General features: G+C 47.7%; 1 protein-coding gene across 1 annotated transcript; it reads left to right on the top strand.

Annotated features, from left to right (window-relative positions):
* The first annotated feature begins 349 nt into the window (after positions 1 to 349).
* LOC146832742 (protein S100-P-like) lies at positions 350 to 18024 on the top strand. The gene is made up of 3 exons (XM_085604176.1): positions 350 to 416; positions 14147 to 14293; positions 17842 to 18024. Exons 2-3 carry the CDS (start codon positions 14162 to 14164, stop codon positions 17977 to 17979), a joined length of 270 nt encoding a protein of 89 aa, XP_085460302.1. The 5' UTR covers positions 350 to 416; positions 14147 to 14161; the 3' UTR covers positions 17980 to 18024.
* The last annotated feature ends 4317 nt before the right edge of the window (positions 18025 to 22341 follow it).

Genomic DNA, 22341 nt, shown 5'->3' with positions numbered 1-22341 from the left:
TGAGAATTAGGTAGCAAAAAAAGTGTCCCATATGTGCAAATTGGAGGCAGTTTCGAACGTGTAAAAAGGCACGCTGTGTAAGTGTTTTGCAATGTAGGGAATACTGCATGGATTTGATGTTGCTGTAGACAATGTGTGGGAAGTGAAAAGCTAAAACAGGCCCAGCAGATCTTTATAGAGACCAATAACCGACCATTAAACGGCCCACACACTGACCTGTCAGATCAGCCCGTCGAGCACTGGCTGACTGCCCTTTCAGTGAGCCCGACCGTGTGTTTGACGCAGCCCGCTGCGGCCCTCACCTGGAGTAAAGGGGAGGGGCTGGAGGGCCTTTAAAAATGCCCATGAGACTGGCCCCTCTACGAAGCTTCTTTCTCCAGGGTCCTACGCTCATTGCTTGTGATTTCACGCCTGCGGTAAGGTGCTGGTTGGTATACGGGGTGTTTGAGGTCTGTTCTGAGTGTTTCCTGCGGTACGTGGTGCGGGTACAACTGCGTGGTTCGCCGCAGTCTGTGGCTTTTTCTGGGTGATAATAACGTGATTACCCGCGGTATGGTGGTTTATGTTCTGTTCTGGGTGACTACACTGCGATTCTAGAGTGCCTTAACGAGTGCTTTGCTTTAACGATAACACGAACGTACCACCGATGAATTGTCCCATGACTGCCGAGTGTCCCAGGCCTATGGGTGATCAGTTGCTCCAGTCCAGGGCTCGTCTCCTTGCCTTTTGGGGGTTGCGGTCCTGGTTTTGAGATGCACATGGCTGTAGTCCTGCAGAACGCGAAGACGTGCCTGGTATGGGAGCTGTCCTACTTTGAATACTTGCAGCTTTCCTTGGTAGGGCTAGAGGTCTGGAGCTGGGTAGGTTAAAGTTTGTAATTAAATGAAGTCGATTCTATATGTAAAGACCAGGTACTTAATTGACGCCAGTGAGAGAATGGCCATCGTGACCACACCGTCATCCGCTTCAATCAACACGCATGCACAGACGTCACCCAATGAATACACTGACACTTTCTTTGTGGGTGAAGAACTGCTGCAGGTTTATTTCATACAACATAAGTATGACAATAAATGGGTTATCTTACGGGCGATCCAAGGCAAGCAGCCCCTAGCTGCTCCGCCCGCCTGGTGAGCCAGCACGCACGGTGGGTCGATGCCCGGCAGTGCGGCACATATTTATTTTCAGATCATCCACTGGGTCACGTGATCTGTCTCCTACTCCCGCCCCTTCTGACAGGGGCGGAGTGTGTTGTGGCACACCCCCGGTTGGTCAGGCCCCCCAACCGCCCGAAGGACTAACGGGGCGCCGTCGCGGTCTTCCCAGAACCCCCTTCGGCTCGTGGACCTTGGCTCGGGCACCCTTACTGTGCCGGACAGGGGTACCCTTACTGTACCGCCTGTCGCAGAGGTACCCTTACTGTACCCGTCTGCCTCCAGATCGCCCTGTAACTCCGCCTGCAACGCAAAAGAAAACATTAAAACATTCCAATAACGCGCTGTCTCCGTCACGCAGGGTAAGCGGAAAGGGTGGGAATACGCGTGTCCGAGTTGGAGCGGCGCGCGGGAAGCAGAGGAGGAACTGGGCAAGCTGCACGCCTAAGTAGGGGGGCTAGCCTCGCCCCCCCCCCACGGCCCGCCTCCTCCTACACACTACTGGGAGATCTCCTCCCTGGGCGTGGCCTCGCTCGCGAGGCAGAAGAAGGGGGAGGGGGAAGGCTGCGACGGGCGGCCACTAGAGAGCTGCCCTGCTGATGTCCCACTGCGTGGGACGCGGGCAGCGGCATAGTGACCACACCGTCATCCGCTTCAATCAACACGCATGCACAGACGTCACCCAATGAATACACTGACACTTTCTTTGTGGGTGAAGAACTGCTGCAGGTTTATTTCATACAACATAAGTATGACAATAAATGGGTTATCTTACGGGCGATCCAAGGCAAGCAGCCCCTAGCTGCTCCGCCCGCCTGGTGAGCCAGCACGCACGGTGGGTCGATGCCCGGCAGTGCGGCACATATTTATTTTCAGATCATCCACTGGGTCACGTGATCTGTCTCCTACTCCCGCCCCTTCTGACAGGGGCGGAGCGTGTTGTGGCACACCTCCGGTTGGTCAGGCCCCCCAACCGCCCAAAGGACTAACGGGGTGCCGTCGCGGTCTTCCCAGAACCCCCTTCGGCTCGTGGACCTTGGCTCGGGCACCCTTACTGTGCCGGACAGGGGTACCCTTACTGTACCGCCTGTCGCAGAGGTACCCTTACTGTACCCGTCTGCCTCCAGATCGCCCTGTAACTCCGCCACAGCTCTGGGGAGGCTACCGTCGCTGCCAGAGCCCCCCCTTCCTCCCTTTGCTGTTATATGTGCCCTGCCTCTGCGAGCCAGCTTGTAATGGGATAAATTAGGGGTCCTGTTCTGTAACCCGTAAAAGACGGCATTAATTTGCAACATTACGCAGAAGCCCAGGGCAGACGAACAAAGGATGTCTTTGGGCCCCACTGCCGTAAGCTTAGACGTGACTGGTGTTCCTAACCTTCTGAGCGATGCCACAGCAGATCATCCTAACGTAATTATGGGAAGATCTAGCACCTGCATATGGAGCCAGAACTGAACCATAGCTGAATTCCTCAATCCATCGCTTCCCTTCATATCCTAGCACGAAGGTTTTAATTTCCACTCTATCTACAAAGGTGATGTATTGATAGCGTCATGGTTCCTGAGTTGCTGCTGCTACTGCGAGGATTGCATGATTTCTCGGCTGGGCAAAACATTTTTAACGCCACTGCTAATCGGACGCCTTTTATATGACTGACTGAGCTGCCGAAGAATACATCTCTCAGCTCGAGGACCCAAATTTGTGAATGTTTCCCAACTCCCTGGCTCCAAGAAAGGCTGAGCGGGAAGAGCAGCACCTAAATCTGTTTCTCAGGCTGGGAAATATGGCATTGGTAACAAGGCATAGGTGAAATAGGCACTTACTAAGTTTTAGCCTTTCTACTTGCAAATTAAATTCCATTAAATAGGACGATAGGGTCTTATACTAGTCCCGCTGTCCATCCCAATCTTTTCTTGCTCTCCACTGGGACAGCATATCCAATTGCCTCGCTTGTTGAATAGAAGCTAGCTTTCGGACTTTAATGCTGCTGGAAAGGGGTCAATCTGATTGTCTACAGTCCTTGTTATACCGGTGTTGCTGTGCTATAGGTAACTTAAGGGTGGAACTCACGAAATACCTTCAAGATGTTATGTATGACACACAAACCCAGGCCTACAAATTGCCTCAACACAGCACAGGCTGCTGACTTTCCTATATACACCGAGCTGCCACTATGACTGATTAGAGAGAAACCTTACCCAGCTGTTCTCAGGCTGCTGGCTTTCCTGTATGGACTAAGCTGCCACTATGACTGGGTTGAAGAAAACCTTACACCGGCTGGTTCCGAATAGCACGGCTAAAAAATAAGGCAGCAGCATCTTTTGGCCTAAGCGTGGAACTCACCATAATAAATCAGTATTCCGAATCCAAATATTTAACCAATATTTGATCTCATGTGACTATCTTAATCACCTTCAGCCAGGCCTACTTCAGTGATGGTGGCATCTGGTTCCCGGCTTTCAGGAATTAAACAGCCTTCAAGTTAAATTTGCCGTTTATGGTAGTGCTGCACGACCCGTAAGGTATCGAGTGGTTGCGCGCTTTACCTGCGCACCAAATAACGCTACACCAGGGACACACTCATTTCTTATTAGGCACGGGGAGATTAAGTGATTTTTCCAGAATCACTGCATATTGATAAGGCGCTGAGACTTCGGGCCTAGTCCTCTCCAGCATCTAGTAATGGGCCATGCACTAGCTAGTTGTGCATGGAAAGCATAAGTTACAGTACGTAAAGTTTGATGTCTGTTGTTTTCTGCCCGATAAACAAGTTTCATTGGGTATCCCTAGAAAATTATGCTTAGTTGCCGGTAATAATTTGGTTTGTATCCTGCCTATGCTGGTTATGATTAATGTAATTCAGCACGCCCCTAAAAGCGTTGTAGAGCTCTCGCGGAACGGCGATGGTGGTGCCTTGTGCAAGAATGTTGTTGGCGCCCCCCCAATGCCGCCTCCACCTCAGATTCACTCACTAGCCCCCTTTAACAGTTGACCAAGTTTCCATAATCACACTCTAAGATGCATTTAATTAGTCAGATAGCGCTACTCCTACCCGTGTAGGGTGTCCGAGAACTTTGCATCTCACACAAAAAACCGCCGAGCCAATCAATCATATGCATATGACTCAGTGTATAGGAAAGGTTACCCGAGCCAAAGGACTGAAGTGTAGGAGACTCATGTCATCCCTACTGGCAGGCAGTGTAGTTTAAGGCTGCTTGGTGTGGAGAAGCACAAGCTCAATCGGGTCTAGCCAAATTAACCCTTTTAAACACTAATCAATGTTCTAATAATGTATGCTTAGTGGTGTGTATGCAGCTCTAGGGTGATTGTTCGTGGCTCATTGTTGACTACTAGGGCTTTAAGATATACATTGCAAGTAACATAAGGATGCCTCCTTTGACACAGTAACCTGCAGAACTATTTACATCATACGCACTCTGATATCTACTTGGCACACGTTCTTTGCAGCGTGGAATATTTAGCCCATGCACCAACTACACCGAAGTCAAAACCTCCACTATATAAACTCTGGGTCTTTCTCCAGGAAGGATAAACAATGCGAGTAAATACACCAGCATCCACATAGTTGGTAACCCAAAGACGCATTTGCGCCGCATGGCCTGTGCCCCACCAATGAGGCTGCGTCGCGATCGCTCGCGTTTACAGACCACCAATCGTACTTGCACGTATCCCATGGCACCGGATCTAAATAATGTAGTACCACTGAACCGCGTGCACTTAGACCCTGTGCCCCGCGAGAGGTGTGCATACACCCGGGCACAACAAACCAACAAACCGAGACAAACTGCCCTCGTGCAGCGGCGCCACGCACAAAAGTAGAAACCACACCTGAAAAAACGCGAACAATCACGCGTCGGGGAAAAGGGGAGAGCGATTGCCTTGCACTGCCAGCCCTTGTTAGGCAGAGGTAGGTAGGGTGCTTTGCAGAACCACAGGATGCTCAGCGTCATTCCTGAGACACGAACCCATATGGTGCGACTCGACCCGCAGGCAGCGGAGTGCTTTACACGCGCGCCATATTTGAATTACGCCAGTAGGTAACGCGGAGCCGCGTGGCCTGGGCACAACGAACCGAGCAAAAACTGCCCTCGTGTGGCGGCGCCACGCCCATAACTAGCAAAATCGTACCTGTAAAGCGCGAACCATCACGCGTCGAGGCAAAGCGGGACCGGTTGCCTTGCACATGCCAGCCCTTGTTGGGCAGGGGTAGATAGGGCGCTTTGCTCGCAATCACCGGATGCTCAGCGTCAAACCCGAGACACGACCCTTATTGCGCAAAATCGACCCGCAGGCAGCAGCGTGCTATACACGCGCGCCATATTTAGATTGCACCAGTAGGCAACGGAGAGCCAAGCGACCTGGGCACAACAAACCGAAACAAACTGCCCTCGTGCAGCGGCACAACCCACAAACTGGAAACCACCTGCAAAGCACCCATATAGCGCAAACTCGACCCGCAGGCGACGGAGTGCTTCGCACGCGCACATATTTAAATTAACAGTAGGGATCGATATCAGATGACGTGGTATCGGTAGCAGGTGAGCCCACGCGGAAGCGAATGTTTGCGGTACCCACAATGATGACTGGGTTATAAGAATGGCATCTGCTGAACTCCCCAGGAACGCGCTCACAGCATGAAGGCACCGCTAAGATCGAACTCAGTTCCTCCTGTTTACTAGACAGGCGCTTCAACCTACTGAGCCACAGCACCACATAAGCAGTGCTTAATTGGGCCAGATCAAACCGATGATCATGTTTCCCAAGCAGTAAAGTAGAGTAAACCCAGGACTGTCTGCAGTAGGATTGAACCCAAGCCTCCCGAGGAGACTGCGACCGGAAAGCAGCACCGTAGACTTTCCAGACTTTCTGTTTGTTCGTGCGGAGGCCACGAGCTTCTCCCCGTGCTTTCAACGTCTGCGCCATCGCATAGCCCGGCATCGCTTGCACAATTTACGCAACCACTTAACGTCGCCACCCAATGTGTTAGACCCCATTACTTGAGCACCCGCGTTTTACAAGCGGGTATGTTAACTTTTAGGCACAGATTACGTGATATGCCCAGAAATACAGGATGCTTGAGCTTCGGAGCCAAGATCCGAACCGGGTTCCTTAGCTTCGAAGTCCGCCGCTTAGGCCGTTCAGCTCTGTGTCTCCACGAAATTGAGTGCATTATTGATTAAGCGAAGGCAGCCCTGCAGCACTCGCCCAGATAGCTAATGTTTTCACCCGCGGTCAACCTGCTTGCCGGAACACCTTGAAACCTACCCACTAAGACCCCCTTCCTCAGCGCCATTTGCGGGTCTAAAAGCAGGGCTGAAAACCTCCTCGAGTGCGGGTGATAGAATATTCGGTGTAGACGTTTCGGCGTGTCTCTCCACTAACTTCACCGAAATCAAAACCTCAACTGTACACACTGCTGATCCTTCCCCAGGAACATAACCAATAACACATCCGACGGCCGTGACTCCACAGCAGTGCAAAGCCCGCAACCGCACAAACACTGAGGCCATTCCTGTTCTCAGGCACCCCGCACCGCCACTTCCCTGTCCCCCGGCCTCGCTCCAACACGAAAAGCCAGACTGAAGGCCCAGCAACTGCCCGACTCTGGGATGCGGCCAAGACTTGCCTGACAGGCACAAAGCAACTGCGCGCTACATAGCGCTGATATGCCCTAACAGCGCTGATACAGGAACCACAGTATCAGTGACAACCGGCCCCCAGAGGCCCCACTCACCGGCAAATGAACGCCATGCCGGGCACGCGGCAGACACGACCGACGACAAGCTGCCCAAGGCGAACGAGCGGTTGAACCCGCGATCTCACACATGCGGCGGGGCAGGGCATTATGAAGGAAGCCGCTCTTCCTTTTCACACTGGCGCAGTAATCATCCTAAAACAAGGGAGAAGAAAGTGCCTCCAATCTCGCACATCAGTCAATTCTCCATTTATACATGTGTTCATTGACTACGATGGAGGACAGGGTATACTGTAAAGAGGAAGCCCTGTCTCTTCTGCCTGTGTCCTAAGATGCCATACACACACTCTCCTACCCAACCACATTTCTAATACCATTTCTAATACTGTGGGGGGGGGGGACTACCGGGGCCCCCCCAAGATATCTCCGGAGATTCACACAAATCCCGCGACAACCTCACACGCCGCTGGCAAACGCGCCCAAACAGCCACAACTACAAGGGCGGCCCCGCATCACCTTCCGCTTGTCGTGAGCCCGCAACAGCCGCGCGCCCCCCTGATCCAAACCCTAAGTGATACGCGACGCAAGCTCGCAGGTATATACAGCAGACGTTTTGAATTGGGATACCTCGGACAATGGAAAAAAAAAAAAAAAAAAAAATACACAATCAGCGTGTTATCCCCCACTCAAAGTTACGAAACTAGGAATGATGAGCAATTTGTGCCCACACCAAACATCGCAATCCCAAACATGTTACACGTAAAGGTGCAAAATAATTTCTTTTATCTACCTCAGAAGCATGGAAGGCCGGTACGGCCTGCTTCGTTTAAAAAATATGACCTGGAATTTACATAAAGATCCCTGAAGCGGGAGCTAAAACACAATCATTAAACCATAATACAAAATTAAAACACCATCTTTCCTGAATTAGTGCTGTTAGAATTTCGATCTACTGCGCCATGTTGAATTCTGCAGTGTCGCTACAGAAAATAACAACAATTCAAATTCAGGGCACATTCAAATTCAGAGCGGGCCCTGAAAGGAGAAACACCCTTGATAAATCTCCCGTAAACAAAAAATTAGGAGGTAAGGGACATAGCAAACAACTAAGAGCCAGGGTATAGACACCAATTAAAATCAGCGAGCAGTATGAAATGCAGGGTTAAAATACATTTAAAATCACAGGGAACGAACCACACAAAGCTTTGCTTGGATGTATCATTAGTTACTAAACAACATAATTTCTGGTAGATTAGTGACTGCACTCTGATTCTCTGCAAAGGGCCCCTCGTCCATTCATCTCCCAAGCACACTGATCTCCAGCACCAGGGGCGCGACATTTTAGGTCTTTCTCTATTGTTCCCAACCTAAGGGAACTCTATCACCTAGTGGCAGAAGTGAAAACTGCTATTCAAATATTGCTCGAACACCACATGAACCGGATCCCGCATACCCCGTGGCACATGCGTGGCCCTGGACCCATCATCTGTGCACCAGCTCATCCAGGGACCAACACCTGCCACTCAACGATACCCAGGGACCAACAACTGCCACCCAACGACACCGGACCCGCAGGCCAGCACCCCACACCCTTCCTTGACCTTGTTGCTTCCTCCCCGTCTCGAACCCAGTCTGTGCTGCACTGCTCCCAATTCCCGACACGGGAAAAATGACGTATGCAATCAATGACCCACACACTCACTGCAAATTCCAGACTGGGAACCCACCGTCCTGTGCCCTCCCGCGCGCTCTGTCCCACCATCAGGACCGGGCCCCCGAAAAGACAAATGGCACATCTGATCCGAATCCTAGCCATGAAGGACACCGAGACCGATCGGCTCTGCACCGATCACCTCCGTGTAAGAAGTGCGCGCTCCCACCCAGAGACCGGGAGAGCACACCCCCAGTGGCCAAATACAATGTGTGGCAAAACAGTGGGACGAACAGAACACACCGCCAAAACCGGGGCCCAGAGTCACACAGCATCGGGGAAAGACGGGAGGCGGCACTGCCCTGCACTCCCCAAGGAACACAACGCCAGACCAGGGACACAACCGTGCGACCGACGTGCACAGGAACCCGCGCGGCACAAGAGACCAGAGGCACGAGAGCCCTGCACCACAAAGGCCCCGGCCCCGCACCCGCACTCGGCGCCCCCCGCACCCCACCCCGCCGCTCAGCACAAGTCTCGCTCCCTTCCGCCCACCTCCCGAGCCCCACCACCAGGCAACATCCAGGCCAGTGGGGCCGGGGACAGGTCGCAACCAACACTCACCGGGACAACAGGGGGGGGGGGGGGCGCAAAACCCGTCGCCAGACCAGGACGACCAAAACGACCCGGACGCCCAAAAACGGCGACGTGGCGAGGAATACGCGTGTCCGAGTTGGAGCGGCGCGCGGGAAGCAGAGGAGGAACTGGGCAAGCTGCACGCCTAAGTAGGGGGGCTAGCCTCGCCCCCCCCCCCCCCACGGCCCGCCTCCTCCTACACACTACTGGGAGATCTCCTCCCTGGGCGTGGCCTCGCTCGCGAGGCAGAAGAAGGGGGAGGGGGAAGGCTGCGACGGGCGGCCACTAGAGAGCTGCCCTGCTGATGTCCCACTGCGTGGGACGCGGGCAGCGGCATTCTTGCCAAGTTACTACTTTTGTCCTGTGCATCAGCCCGTTGTGTTTTAGAGCTCATTCTGGGCAGGGCTTTAAGTGGGATTGAAAAACTGCGGGGGGGGGGGGGGTCTCAAAGGGACGTGGCCGATGTAATTAAGGGCGTGGCTTTAACACACTTGCGCTAGAATCTGTTTAGCATAGTGTGCCGCCCGACTTGTATTTTGCTGTTTCTGTTATTGCATTCAGATATGTGATACAGGTATCATACCTACAAGTCAGGACTATAGGATTTGTTAATAGTTGCATAAAATAAATAAGCTGCAACTATGGCCTGTTACATATAATATTGAAAAAGCTTCCACTTAAAGCCCAGGTGACACTACTACAATGTTGCTGCTCTTGCGTTTCATGAAGAGAAATCCATAAAGAAAATGACTCTTTAAAGGATTTTCTACAACGCTCACCTGGCATGACGTCATGCCGTAACTTCTCCACAAGTGAGCAGCGGACATGGATGTGCTTGCTGTCTCGAAACTGGTCTCTATCGGGCTATTTTGCGCCCTGGCACCGGGGGAAAATGGACCGCCTGTTCCACGGCTTAAAACCTAGCCTGATAGAGACCCGTTTCGAGGCCCCTTTTAAAAAACTGCCGGTGCTCAGACCACTTGAGACCCGGCCCAGTTAAATCTCCATTCTGGGGCTTGTAGTTTTGACGTAATAAGTATGGACCGAATGGAGAGCTTTTGAATTTTCCACGTCCAAGCTGTATCGTATGCTGTCTAGTCCACTTATTCTACATTTAGGTACTCTGGCGTACATATTCTTAAGGGGCTGTGACAAACCTAGCAAGCTTCATAATGCAGAGGAAGATGGGCCTGAACGTGCTACTCGTGCATTCATTGACCCGAAAAATGTCAGAGCTCTTAAGATTGGCTAAACTCGAACGCTCCCTTATGTGTTTTTTTTTTTTTTTTTTTGACTGGACCCCAAAAGTCCTATAGCCTTTTTATTCTGTGGCTTGTGATGGTGCGTATTCTATAGAGAAGAAAACAAGCAGGTTTTTTTACATGTCCCAGAGTGCAAAGAACCGGAGTTGGGGCAGCTGATTAAGCATGCCCCAGAAAGCGTGCCCGCTATGAAATGACCATGACTGAGTGTAGCTTACAATACAACTAAAGTTGACCACTTGGTAGCTTTGCATGGATGCAATGTAAGGTCTCTTCGGTCCGTAATTTGATAAAGCTAATGTACTCATCCATCCAATATTGCATATAACTGCTATATTCCACAGGTGCATGCATGACGTGCTGCTCCAGTCAAATTAGCATTTTTGTACTGTAAGCTGGGTTTAATGATTGAAGTAACACGTCTACTTGTCTCAGAATGCAAAGAGAAAAACCTGGACTGTCACATGGGCAGCTTGGAAAAGCCATAGGTGGTGTTCCCTCCTGTAGTGTATTTGGCTAAAACGGAACAGCAAAACTGCCTTTAAACCACATGTTTTCTTCTGGTAACTGCGTCACAAAGTGAATGACGTTGAGCTGAGGAGGACTCTGTGCTTCATTCTTAAAGAATAAGTCGTGGGGCACAACGTTTTTCTCAGCACTCCACTGTCTAATGTCGGGGTTGCTAAAAACCAAGGCTGTCTAGTCTTGATTTTTACCTCCTGTCTTTTATCCACCATCACACACAGCTCGCCTCTTTGGCTCACTGAAGAGGAGTCCTTTTTTAAACCTTACTTCGTCACTATTCTTATATTTACCTTCCTTCTCTCCTCTATGGGCTAGAGCATGCGTTAGCACATGCATCTCACTTGCGACACAATATTTCTTACAAAAAAGGGCTACAGTCAGTTCTGAGAAGCTGCAGGGTGGCACTGGTCTGAGTAAGTTTCTCTTCTCCCCCCCCCCCCCCCCCCCAGGCATCTAAGGAAAGTCTTAAGACTTAAACCTTTTTAAGATAAGTAGCATGCTTAAAAACCACTGGGAAAGCCCACAGGTTCTAGAGACAAGACCCAATTGCTTTGCCAATGCATATTTTTTTTCTATCTTGATTGGTTCATGGTCAGAATAAACATAAGTCATAGTCTCCAAAAAAGGTGCCGGTAGGTGGAGTCGGACTGGGAACCTAAAGCAGCCCTGGCACATTGTCAGACCAGCCCAAGCCTGTGGCGTATTGAAGCTCCTGCCTTTGGGGTGGGGGGGGGGGGGTCTAGTTCCACAGGGCCCCTCAGCAAAAGTGGTGGACCATGTAGGGTGTCCCCCTCACTCTTCGTCAGACTATTGGCCCAAACAATGCATGAATAGTAAACCTGACCACTAATAGGTGAGATTTGGGGGGGTGGGGGGCCCAAGTGAATTAGTGAAACAATGGTGCATTGTTTAACACTTTGGATCTGTCCGATTAAATTCGCTTTTGAAGCACAGTAAATGATGACCTTGCAGTGCACCAAGGTATGAGTCTTACCCTCAGACATTCTAACGGTGAACACAAAAAATAAAACGTCTAGCATAAAACATGAATTTAAATAAATCTTAAGTGCTCACAAACTCTTAAGCACACCCAAGAAGCGGAGCAAAAGAAAAGATCATTTCAATGGATGTTGGCATCTTCCACCCCAATAAGCTGGGGAACCAGCTTTAGCGCTGGTGGCGCTCAGTGAGACCACATTGTTTTGGACTCCCTAATGGTCTCCTGCTCAAGACTTCCTCACTGTCACTCTACAAAAGTGTTCCTCATCCCTCCATAGTCCTCCCATGTACTTAAATTGATATAAAGCACCTTTCATACCAGTGTAGGATGTTGGAGCACTACAAAAGTGTTCCTCATCCCTCCATAGTCCTCCCATGTACTTAAATTGATTTAAAGCACCTTTCATACCAGTGTAGGGTGTTGGAGCACTTTACATCACACACATGCAGAGAAAATTGGTGAGATAAAGGTTAATCTATGTATAGAAAATCTTACATAAGACACAGGTGACTACAATGTGTAGGATTTTAATGTCATCCTCACTGGTAGGCATCTTTTAAAGGCTTTGTCTGGAGAAGCACAAACTAAGGATTCAAAACCTAACTGTGATTAGGGTTGGCTTTACTAACCATTTATTTCTACCTAAACTAAGCCTTCTAAAGATTTAACAATGAAAGACCATGGGGAAGAAACACACAACTTTCTAACCTGTATTTATGCAGCACTTAGTCAGTTCTTGGGTCACTGTGCTAGTTAAGATTGTAACTTAGGAACTGCATCTAACTATGACACAAACAGTAACCCACTCAGCTATCCACAAAGTGCTGTGATCTGCATGATACATGTTTTTGCGATACTTTAAATGAGTCAAAACTGGCACTAGACAAAACTGCGATTCCCTATCCAGCTGGGATATTATTCACCAGAGCTTAACAATTAATGTTGCTGAAAACTGCCAGACATAAAAGGAGCTCTGCATTGGGTGCTTTGAATCCTAAAACAGTTTCCTTCACCCCTCCCCCTACGGGATAAACTGGTCCCCAAGAACAAAACCTGCCCGCACTTCCAGCCACCCAGAGAAACCCCCAGTAGGTTCACCCCAGCCCTGCTGGTGGGCCCCACTGCCTCCAATTTGGCATTGACTACTTCATGACTTGCTGATCGGCATTTGGACTGAACTGGACACACCGATCAGTGCCTGCTCTCCTTACTGCGGCTATCAAAGTATAAAGTACAGGTGAGAACCGTGGTCTCTATAGCCACCACTCCAACCGCCAAGCTTTAGCCCCATTAGGGTGAAAGGGCCCAGATCTTTTTTGCACACCGCCTTTCAAAGCTGCTGTAGCTCCAATAACTGCCACCATCTAGTCTAACTTGAACTGGGTAAGGTGCAGTCCCTGCTGCTTGTATTCTCTACTCTAACCCGGAGTAGATGTGTTCTACCTGGAGAACATTAAGAAAGGTTGATGTCCGCAGTGTAAAACAGAACTATGGGAGAGCAAGACAGCACAAAGAAGGCAATGATCTTCGAGCAAGCAGAGCCACAGTGCATGAGATTGGGATCAGAATGTGTCCTTTGTGTAGTGCCAATATGCTGCATTTTGGCCACTCTTGAGAAGCCTAAGACCAGATAAAAACAAGCATTGGCATAGCCAATAGGTCTCGCCTTTGGGACCTTATAAGTGTTTAGCCATCCAACAGTTGCATAACTAAATACTTATAAGGTCCCACAGGCGAGACCTATTGGCTATGCCAAGCGGCCGTGCGGCCGCGAAAGTGATCTCGATCAAACATCAAAGTGGCTGTGAAAGTAATCGCGGTAAAGCGCGGCCCGCGCACATGCACTGTAGCTCTAGACTGGCCTGGTAGCACTTTTTGGAGCCCTCTCAATAAGTCTCGCCAGACGAGCGCATGCGCTGGGTCAGGCGAGACCTAAATATAGGGTAACCCAAATGAAAGGCATGCTGTTATTGGCATTGGCCAGTAAGGGTAAAGAGTAATCCCCATTGGAACCATCCGGAGCAGTACCACAGAGCTCCTGTCTGGCTTGGATAAACAGTACTGGGGGGCTGGGGGAGCCTATAGATAATTTGGTACCTTTTGGCCTGTGGTCCCTGCTTGCTAGAGAGGGAGGGACTCTTTGTCACTTTAAAGCTGGGATATCTTTGAACCAGACTGAGGGTTTGTGTTCTTGCTTTACAGATCAAAACAGTCACGATGTCTCTGGAAGAGCTGTGTGGGGCTATGATCCAGACATTTAAAAAATACTCTGGAGCGGATGGTAAGACTGGAGAGCTGAACCAGCAGGAGCTGAGCAAGCTTCTGAAGGAAGAGTTCCCAAGTCTATCTGTGAGTTCAGCCTAAAACCTATGTTTATTTTTAAATCTATACCTATTGAATGTATGCCAGTGGTTTCAAAGAGCGTAATTTACAGAAAAGACCTTGCTGAGAATAATTTTCCATAATTAAGTGCTTAATTCGTTTTCAGAATATTTAACTTTCAAAACACATGTTAATTGCAGGTACATTACACACGAGATGATGGACGGAATTTTGCACAATGGCAAAACATTCACCCCTAGTCACAGATCTGGGTTTAATCAATCGTTGTTTTGCTCACCACGCCACACCAGTTCCGACATGGCCATATGCAAATCTGTCTTGACCCTGTGCCTCATGGGAACAGTCCAACCCGAACTGCCAAGCCATGTCTTCCCTGGACCGGAATCAAGCATCCTAGGACCAGTTTCTGGCTATCAGCCAGGATAGCTTGACTCCAGTGGCGTAGTGAGTATGGGACCCACGTCTGGGCATACCCTTCCCACATAGAGTGAATAGCAAAACACACAAGATGATGGACAATTGCAGGTACATTGTCATGCTTTCATAATCTTAGTGCTGTTCTTGTAATTTTGATTACTATACCGGACATACTCCCCCCCCCCCCCCCCCCCCCCCCCTTGCAGCCCATCCTCGATGCAAACATTTACTAATTCATCCTCCCTTTGATGTGAAACTGTGTAAACCATCGTGCCCGTCTGCAAGAATGAACTGTCCCACATTGCACTTTATTTTCCTTTTTCATGTCAAACTTATTTCATTGTACCACGTAAAACGTTTTAAATTGCTAGTTTAATTTCCTTACAATTCTATTGGCATTTTAAAATCTGGTTTATAAGACTTTGATGCGAATATGTTATCCCCAAACAAAATCCACATTTCACAAAAGTGGCTTTCCTGCAGTGTCCGTCAAACATGAATAGAGAGAACAGGCACGGGAGTTCAGGTTATATTTATAAAACTCTAGCGTCAGCCTTGTCTTTGGTAAATGTCACCAGAACTGCTTGATAGCATTATAAGCCCATACTGCCCAGTTAATAGTTTTGTATTTTCTCATTTATTGTGGGACTTTTTAGCCCAATGTATGCCTGGTCCTTCACAATGCTGCTTGCAATTTGCAGCCTAGCAGGTTCTTTCTGAGTTCCTATTCATGGCTCTGGTTGAGTGCTGGCTTGATAATGTCAGGCCAGTTTCTATCGAGATGGATTGTCTATGTAGACTTAAAGCTTTGTGGGCTGATGGATTTAGAACCCAGTACAGGATCATCACTACATACACTACTGAAGTACTCTTCCACCCCTACATTTGGCCATATTCAAGCCTTTTTATTTTTTTATTGAATAGCATCTCTCAATCTCTTGTTGCTTCATTAAAGTAAATGTCTGCATCATATATGTGCAGAATGAGCGTGGTCTCCTCTAGATTTAATATTTAGCTCTAATAGAAGGCACGCTCAGCTGCCTAAATGGGAATCTTGAAGATTACCTCAAAAGGACTATTTGGAAAGCACATGTGCTCTCTTCACACTAATAAGCCTGAAGCTTGGGGTGAGAAGCGGTGGCGGCTCCTTGTTAAGGCAGGAGCATTGCACTGCCTTCAAAGCAGGAAAAAATAAAATAATTTAATGATATACATATAGTCTTGCTGAGGGGGTTGGGCTGAAGAGTATGTGGTGAGTGGTACAACCCTCACGTGCACAGGCCACCCAAAACCGTCATTGGCACGATCCTTGTTCTCTATGCAGGCTGCATTGCAGATTGCATATGGAACAGGCTCACCCCTACAGCCCCTTGCTGAGCCCCTTGTCTTGGCGCTCAGACCAATCACAATGCTGCATTGATTGGTCAGGAGAGCCTGTGTGCCAAGTGCTTCCTGTTCCTGGAAGATGAGAGCCAAGACTCAGGACCCGACAGGAAGGTATTTTTTGTAAAAATTAAACCTTTTTTTATTGTGACCCGTGCTGCCGCCATGCTGGCCACCACTTGTGTGATTTTTAAAATACAAATTCAGAATGCTAGCACCTGAGCCTTGAAGGCAGAGGGTGCTTTCTGCCATGGTATTTGGACACCATCCAGTCTATCTTACTTGTTTCAGATAAACACTTTGGTATAGTTTGACTGCCTAAGGTGGTGTATGTAATTTAGCCACGTTTCAGGATTAAAAATGTATTTGGCAAGAAGAGCTTGTGAGCAAGAATATACTAGCTTCTAGAAGGAAGTCAGGAAGGGTCTTGATTACATTTATTAAATTAAAATTATACAGTGACTGTAAACTCTGTCACACACGGCACCGTTCCAGTATCCTTGCTGTAAACAATGGGTAGGATCGGGTCATCTACCCGCCTGGCTAAACCCTTTTCTACCCCAAATTAAGGGGAAAATATAGGTTAGTTTGGATCCTTCTGAAAGAACCTACTTCTATGAATGCTGATGGGTAAAGAGCCAACTTACAATAAACTACCTTGAGGTATAGGAACTGGCCCTGTACCTGACTAACTTAGCTGCACACGAATCAAATGACTAATGTCTGAGCAAATGTTTACCACTTATGGTGGATGCTAGTAGACTGTTCTGTCTGAAGTACCCCAAAAAAACAGGACGTTTCATTTTATTACTCTGCCCTCCAAACCTCTGCATTTTCTTTATTCTCATGGTTCATGTCTGGAGGAGGGCAGTGGTTGTCGGGTTGTTCTGATGCAATATTAGAAGACAGGTTGACTATGAACCAATTTCCCTAGTGTTGGTTTCAAAGTCTGAAATCCAAAACCCTGGTTTCTTTTTCGCTCTTGGATTACATGCAGTATCCACAGGACTACATTTTCCTAGTTCCATATTTAGTCGATCTCTATGAAAGGGATGATTCTAAACACAAATGTGACTTTTGGTTCAATCCACTTGTTTACATATTGAGGGCAGAAGGGCTGACTGGATGTTGGCTCTAGTGGCTCCATGTAGAAATTGAATGGATTGTAATACCCATCCAGTGCTTGAGGCTGAGGGCAGTTGCTCGATGAAGGTCATGGGACACCATGGATGCTGTAAGAGGTGTTGCAGAACAAGCAAACATAATGGGCAATTTCTGTACTATAGAATTTTCTCACCTGCATGCTATCTCTGCAACACTCTCCCTAGAGAATGACCACGTAAATCAAGTCACTCTCTGTCCCAGTCTTTTTGCTGAGAGGAATGCTCAGCTGACTGCTGACCTGGGAATGGTTTTGTTAAAAATCCATAGAACTACCACTTGCTGCAGAGCCTGCCCTGGTATAGTATTTGAGCAAACAGTACTAATGGACGTCTCCCTTGTCGGCTAGCCCATCTGGTCAAAAGTAATATCTGGGAAACATTGGTTTCTGGAGAATGGTCTTATGAACAGTCTTTAACAATTGTACTGAGCATGCCAAATCTGTCCAGACTAATGCAGATCATTGAGGAGTGTTGGGAGGGAAGCATCTCCAAAGTTACTTCCCTGCGATTAAGTAGGATGTTCTGAACATATTGTAGTTCATTTTTATAAAAGTTTCTCCTGTTTTTTGTTTTTGCCTCTTCATTCTACAGGCCTCTGGTAAAGACGAGGACATGGCAAAAGAGGCGATGAAAATGATGGACATGGATGGCGACATGAAAGTTTCCTTCAAAGAGTTTGCCATATTTCTAGCATTTCTGAGTATGCTATTGGAGGAATGTGAATCGTGATCTACACCAATTTTTCTCAGTTCAATAAAACAATAAGTGACCTTGTTTGTTCCTCTTCATGTGAATTTTTCACGTGGGTGATGAGAGGGGTGATATGCTGGAGTGCAGGTTTTTTTTTTTTTTGCTTTACTAGACTACTTGAGCATGGGAAATGTAGCAATACAAGGCTACATATGTGGAGTCATTAATTTTCTTTGTACTTTCCCGTTTTCTAATTGTTTGCAAAGGAGTGCTAAGTTCTCACTGCATACATTTTGACTTGGAATAAAGTGTTTACTTAAACATCAATGTGTGCAGCACTCTACCCCCCCCCCCCCCCCTCCCATTCCAGGCTGGTAAGATGCCTACCAGGAAATGTGCCTTAGGATTATTGGAGTATCCTATATTGCAATTGAATCTAAAACGTAAACTGGCATTCTGGAACATGCTTCACAGAAGCAAAAGCAGGTATCCCTTACAGACACTTGTGAATCCTTAATGACCTTTTGACCTAATTCAGGATAAAATCTTCATACTCTTGTTTGAAGGAGCTCTTTGAATCACAGGTACCTTACCCAACACCTACCCACACAGGACATGCTATAGCGAACTATAAACTGGAATGACGTGGCGTGCAAAAATATGGATTTAAGCCAAATTTGTGACTGGGGTGAAAATTTGATTTATTCAGCATTCCAAGCATCTGTTCACTTTGGGTCTCGCAGACCTAGCGCTGGAGCGCACATGCACTCCTCGCTCTGCGAGGCTTATTGTAATTTATAAGATTTCAGAAGGGGACTTTCAGCTCCGCCCATCATTCCCATTGGCTGGCAACATTTATGCTAAACTCTGGCCTCCAATTGAAAACAAGGCGTTTTTGTTACCGCCCGGTCCTTCTCGGAAGGCCCATCTGGAATGGATCGTTTGCATGGGTCTTGACTGTCAACTTCAATTAGTGGGTTAGCACTTCTATCTCTCACGCAATGGCGACCAGTTAACATCGCGGCAGTCTCTGCACTAATGGGTGCCGTGCGATTCTTTTGTGTGTTCTAAATTTGCTCTTTTATTACTTTAAAGAGCGCAATGCCCGCTAGGGACACCGTGCTCACTATTAAATTCTAAAATTAGGTTGAGCGTGGCATCCACTTCAGGAACACCACGCTCTGTGGGTGTGGCTTTTTTTTTTTCTCCATGTTTAGCCAGGGCTGTGCTGCATCCAGTGTGTAAGCCTTACTCAGTGGCTGGCTGCCTTTCAAATGCAGAAACTTCGATGGCAAGGGCGTGAGTCTGCCCAGTTTAGCTGCTGCCTCATCCTGTGCAATAACGACACTTGGGGGGGAACTCACTCTGTTTAGTCACGATTATGAGCGTCCTGCATAAGTAGCTAACGGGCCCATGTTTTTGCTTTGCATTCTGGGACTTCACTGGATGTTCTATTTAGCGCACGATAAAATCAAGACTAAATATTAGTCGACGATAAAACCTCCTGGGTGAGTTATTCCACCCCAGAGGAAATCCAGGCGTCCTAGTCAATCTCATGACTAGCGCTCAGAAGATGGCATGCCAGCGCTATACAAAGCTTCTGTGAGGAGTCTTACCCTCCATGCCTGCTTGGATGTCTGGTTCAGTCCCTGTACTCCTGGTGCTACCGTCTTGTTCACCTGCATGTCCTGCAGCATGGCTGGCCTCTGCGCTGCCCACCTCCCAGTCTGCTGCTCTTGTACACTAGGACAAGCCCCCTTCTCTCCTTCATTCACACCTTCCCCCTCTTCATAGTCTTTCCTCCTCTTATGTTCTCCTCCGCTCCCTTGTTCCTTTTTAGGTCTTGCCTGACGCAGCACAGACTTATTGAGAGGGCTCCAAAGTGCTACCAGGCCGGCCTAGAGCTACAGTGTATGTGCACGCGCGCTGTGCTTGACCATGATCACTTTCACTTTTGCGGCCACTTGTTTACGCTTTCTTGTGAGTTGCTCTCCCCTTACACTTGCTCTCCGAGTTGCTCCCCCCACCTAATCCCCTTCGGCATGTTTTTTTAAATTAATTTATTTAAACCACCCCTACGTTCTATCCGTTGCTGGTGCCACTGAATGGCTGACTCTCCCGGTCCTGTCCACTGTTTTTCCCGGGATATCGCAGGCACCTCAACTCGCTTTAAAACATAATTCACAATCCCCCTTCACCCAGCTCCTTTATTGCTCCACGCTTCCCCCACAATTACAGCAACCTGGCCCTACTTCACTTAAATAGAGCCCGCTCGCATCTCTTAAATTGCCCCCCATCACCACTTGCAAATCTGTCATGCTCATAAGCTTAAAAACCAGCATTGGCATAGCCAATAGGTCTCGCTTTTGGGACCTTATAAGTGTTTAGCCATGCAACAGTTGCATAACTAAATACTTATAAGGTCCCAAAAGTGAGACCTATGGGCTATGCCAATGCTTCTTGCTTGCGGTCTTTCACCTTGCCTCAAAGTATTTTTCCTCTGGATCTCCTCTAGTGCCGGGCTGCTTGTCTCGTCCCTCTACCTTTTTTTTTTTTTTTTCTTTTTTTTTTTTTTTTATTTCCCCCCCCCTCCCTCAGTTCAGTCTTTAGTCCCCTGCTATCTTACTTTCTTAATGTGTTAATTTTTGTCTCTCCTTACTTTTTGCATCCATGCCTTTTTCTCGTTCTGCCCTATTCTCTTTCAATTTAAATTTCTCCCCTCTGTTTATTTTTCTTTGCGCCCCTACTCTAGCTGCGACCTTTTCTATCTTTGTATACTCTCCGTTACTCTTGCTTCCATTGTTCTCTCGTCCTCCCATTTCTCCGCCTGCTAATCTTCTTTTTTTTTTTTTCTCCTGAACTGTGGCGTTTGAGACTCACCTCTCCCTCTCACCACCCTGTCTTGAAGAGAACATTTTTAATGCATTGCTGCGCCAGCTTGTCTTCCTCCTCTTTCGTAGCCAGGGGAAGTCACTTCCTTACCCCTGCATCGTAAAGTATCCAGCCGTCTGATGGAGCATCAAGAGATTCTGAAATTTGTAGGGGTGCATCATATTCACCCACATATTAATCAATGTATGTTTAGTAGGGTCATAGAAATGTATGGATGTAATCGTTTAATTTAGAGGTGATTAGAAACTTAATGTTTTTGTGAGGATCAATGTTATCGTGAATGTATTCAACAAAACGAATCATTCGTTTTTGTACAATGCAATGTATTAGGCTAAACGTGTGCCAGGTTAAAGATTTTACATGTAGGTTGCTTATTCACGTATATGAAAATAATGAACTAATGCTTGGAGTGTGATTTAATAGTGTTTAATTTTGTAAAGGCATGATCACATACATGTCAGAGAAGGCCTGTTCATTCCTTATGTTAGCTATGTTGTAGGCCGTAAATTATTCCCTTGGTAAAGGCTTTGGGTTGCAGGGAAATGTAAAATCTTATGTGAAATGGCTTTTCTCGTCCCCATGTTTCTGTTGCAGGTGCAAGGACATTTAGCTCGTTAGAGAGAATAGATCTTTGTTTTAGGAGTTAGGATGCTGTGAGAAGCCAACAGGGGAGTGCATTGGAATGTGAGATAGATACATTTGCTGCGCAAGGTGCCTGGGCTCCAAGGTCAAGCTAACCGTCGTTGGATGCAAGACAACTTTGTGGAAAACTACCGAGAGAAGACCTGGCCAGGTGTGCTGAAGGGCGTGTTCTGGGGTTTTGTATTAGGGACCGTGCCCTGTGGGTTGAGTAGATTACGTTTAGACGGGAAGCTAGAAGGAGCATCTTAGAATGAGCTCTGACTTAGTGAAGGTACTTCTTAAAGGAGTCTTCACTTCTGACACTTTTTTTTTCTCCTTCATCCTTTTACTTTGGATGAGAATGCGAAGTAGGGATGTCACCTTAGAATTAGTGTAGGGACAGACTAATGCTTTTTCCCTTCTTGACTAATGATTCCCAATTTAGACATTGGCCTTACAATTGCCTTTTTGATTTTGGAGTCGGGGATTCTCTTTGCGTTAAGCCGAATGAGAATTGTGCGTAGGCTCGCTTTTGTACAAGTGCCCAGTTATCTTTTGCACCTTGTGTTGAGGTGTTTGTATGTTCAGTTATTTTTGGTTGTAATAAAATCTTACAAATTTTAGATTCGCAGTCAGTGGTCCTTTCCAAATGAAGTCTAATTATGGTAGATATATTTTGATAATTGTGTTTATCCCCTCTATGCTATTTGGCAAAATAAAAAGATCCTGGCGACCTGGGAGGGTTCTTGGAGATAACCAGGTAGGCAAGAATCCTGCCTTATCAGTTGGTAGCAGAGTAGGATTGTTATTTCCAATAGCGAGGGGAGATCTAGATCAGGCAGATAAGAGATCCTTGAGGCCCATACTCAAGTGATGGTGACTCATCGG

The sequence above is a fragment of the Triturus cristatus genome, chromosome 5_1 (genome assembly GCF_964204655.1).
Source record: "Triturus cristatus chromosome 5_1, aTriCri1.1, whole genome shotgun sequence".
NCBI classification, from domain to species: domain Eukaryota; kingdom Metazoa; phylum Chordata; class Amphibia; order Caudata; family Salamandridae; genus Triturus; species Triturus cristatus.
The sequence above is the reverse complement of the archived record's forward strand: the minus strand, read 5'-3'. Positions and strand labels throughout refer to the sequence as shown.

What these genes read in the sequence shown, in the direction of transcription:
- LOC146832742 (XM_085604176.1), top strand. Translation starts at nt 14,162, where the DNA reads ATGTCTCTGGAAGAGCTGTGTGGGGCTATGATCCAGACATTTAAAAAA. An exon ending in AAGAGTTCCCAAGTCTATCT is followed by an intron (nt 14,294 to 17,841) that starts GTGAGTTCAGCC and finishes TTCATTCTACAG; the next exon opens with GCCTCTGGTAAAGACGAGGA.